This window comes from Leishmania mexicana, contig 15, assembly GCF_000234665.1.
Source record: "Leishmania mexicana MHOM/GT/2001/U1103 WGS CADB00000000 data, contig 15, whole genome shotgun sequence".
Taxonomy (NCBI): domain Eukaryota; phylum Euglenozoa; class Kinetoplastea; order Trypanosomatida; family Trypanosomatidae; genus Leishmania; species Leishmania mexicana.
In genome coordinates, this window is record NW_003946428.1 from 461 (window position 1) to 2949 (window position 2489).

Genomic DNA, 2489 nt, shown 5'->3' on the forward strand with positions numbered 1-2489 from the left:
CGCGGGTGGTGTGTGTGTGCGTGCGCGTGTGTGTCTGGGCGGAGGGGCGTGTGCACGGATGCAGGGCCCCAACGCGTGCTGCGACTGGCACCGGCGCCTTCGTCGGCGCATCGCGCGCACACGGTGTGGGTGCGTCTCACACCCCCTGCTCGCTGGTGACGTCTGTCTGTGGTGTGGTGCGGGGCTGCTGCGGTGCGGTGTCTGTGCGTGTTGGGCCCGTCTGCGCAGCCGCCGTGCCCCTGCCTGCTGTGTGCCGCGAGAGGGGCTGTGTGCTTGTGTGCTGGTGTCTCCCCCGGCCGGTGCTGTGGTCGGTGTGTGTTCTGCTGTGCGGGCCGGTGCTCGGGTGCGACGGTGCGTGGTGGCGGTGCTGCATGCCGCCCGCCCGCACGCCGTGGCGGCCCGCCTCGCCTGCGCACGGGTCTCCATCGTGGCCACGGCCGTGCTCGTTTGGCGACGCGGAAGCGAGAAGGACGCAGCCGGAGGCACCGGACGGTGTGCTGTGCGCCTGCGTGTCGTTGCACTCTCTCCCCCTCGTCCTCGCTGTGCGGCGCGCGGCACATGCGCCGGCCTCCTCTCCTGCTGCTTTTTGTCTGTGCGCATGCCAGCCAGCGGCGCATCTGCCGCCGCTGCGCACGCCTGGCAGTCTCCGCTGCCTGTGACCTCCCCCTCCCTCCCCACTCTCTGTGTCTCTGTCCCCTCCTCTCTCTCCTCGCCCCTGTCCGTTTGCGCCCTCTCACAACACACGCGCACCACCCACCGAACACCGACAACGCGCGCATGAACGTCGACGCAACGCACATGTGCATGTGCTGTCAAGGCTCTCCCTCGCTGTCTCCGGCCTGCACCCCCGCGCCCTCCTCGCCCGCTCTTTTGCGCCATCTCGACCCCCAGACCCTGCGCCTCGCCCTTTGTGCTGTGTGCCTCCGCCTCGCCTCTCTCAGCTCTGCGTTGTGCGGTCTCGAAAATGGCGGTGAAGCTCGGCGTCATCATCTACGTGGTGCTCCAGCTCATCGCGTTCGTGTTCGTGATGATCGGCACAGGAGTCGATATGTTTTACATCAAGCCGGAGGGCAGCTTTGGCTCGAGGGTATGCATCACGCTATGGGGTGCAAAGAGCGATTGCCGAAAGCCCAAGGTTACCAGCCCATCGGACTTCCGGTGGTCGCGGTGCCCGCGCATCCGGGACAACTTCCGGGTTGCTCAGTTGCTCGCTATCATCTCTGCCATCGTGTACGGCTTTGCGTTCCTCTTCGGCTTCCTTTTGCTGTACTGCTGCGCTCTCTTCCGGTGGGTCTGCCTGGCGCTGAACATCGTGGGCGCTGTCACCGCTGGTGTTGTCTGGGTGCTCATGGTGGTGACCTACCGAATTGAGGATCCTCGCTGTCAGCAGTTGAGTAAAGGCTTCGATTTCGGCACGGGCTTTGGTCTAATTTTGTGCGCCTGGGTGCTGGATATCCTCGACCTCATCTTCCTGCTGCTCCCGTGGCAACTCGGGGAATCCGGTGAGAGTGAGGAGCCGAAGGAGTATACGGAGGAGATGCAGGAGGAAGAGTCAAAGCCAGAGGAGGAGGAGTATAAGGAAATGGAGTAGGAGGGAGAGTGCGGCAGGAATGCACGGTGGAGCTTGACGGCAGCGCGGCAGCTCCACCGAGGCGTCGTGGTGGAGTGGCCGGGTGAGCGGCTGCCTTCGGGACAGACGGAGGGCGCGGAGGCTGCGGACGCTGGCCTCGGTCTTTCGCCGGCACCCTCTCTCTCGCCGCCGCCTCGTGCGTGCGCGGCGCAGGTGACGCGTTGGCGATGCGGTGCAGCAGCGCACGCGCACCCTGCACGCACGTCCCGAGGAGCCCCTCTCGGTTTCTGCGCTGCGGCGTCGGCTTCCTCGTTTGCATGGTGCTGCGCGGCTGTCGGTGCGTGCGGGCTCCCTGTCGAGTGCTGATGTGGCTTCGCTGTCGAGTGCGCGTGGTGGCGTGATGACGGTTTCTGCGTGGCCGTCCTCGTCCTCTCCTGCGCGTGTCCTCTGCGCCGTGCCCGCCGCTCCGTCCGCTTTTGCCTGTGCTGCGCTGCACGGCGCCTTGCGCTCTGCAGTGGGCGACGCACCGTTAGCGGGGACGGGCGCACCGACGCCCCATTGCGAAGCGTGAGCGTGAGAGGGGCAGCGAGGGGATGCGACGGCCGCCGCCAGGGCCGGACGGTGACCGCGGGAATGCGACGGAGCGTGGCGGCGAGGGCGGCGAGGGGGCGCGGAGGGCAGGGGGGGAGACGGACGCGCTTGAGAGAGCGGCGGGAGGCGCAGCGCCGCACCGCGTCTCTGTGGTGTCTCTCTCGCGTCCGCTGTTGCCGCCGCCCTCGCATGTCTGCCTCACCCCCTGGTGCACACCGCACGGACTGCTCGAGGGGAGACGGGGTGCGCTGGTGTGGTGGTGGCGGGTGCAGGCGACACACCGGTGCACACGCAACGCCAGAGGGGGGCGATGACAATCTTGCTCTTC

General features: G+C 67.4%; 1 protein-coding gene across 1 annotated transcript; it reads left to right on the forward strand.

Annotated features, from left to right (window-relative positions):
• Nucleotides 1-964: 964 nt before the first annotated feature.
• On the forward strand, nt 965-1591 carry LmxM_30_0450g_1 (uncharacterized protein; the record flags this gene model as incomplete). Its single annotated transcript, XM_003886546.1, has 1 exon — nt 965-1591. One exon carries the CDS (start codon nt 965-967, stop codon nt 1589-1591), a length of 627 nt encoding a protein of 208 aa, XP_003886595.1.
• Between the last annotated feature and the right edge of the window lie 898 nt (nt 1592-2489).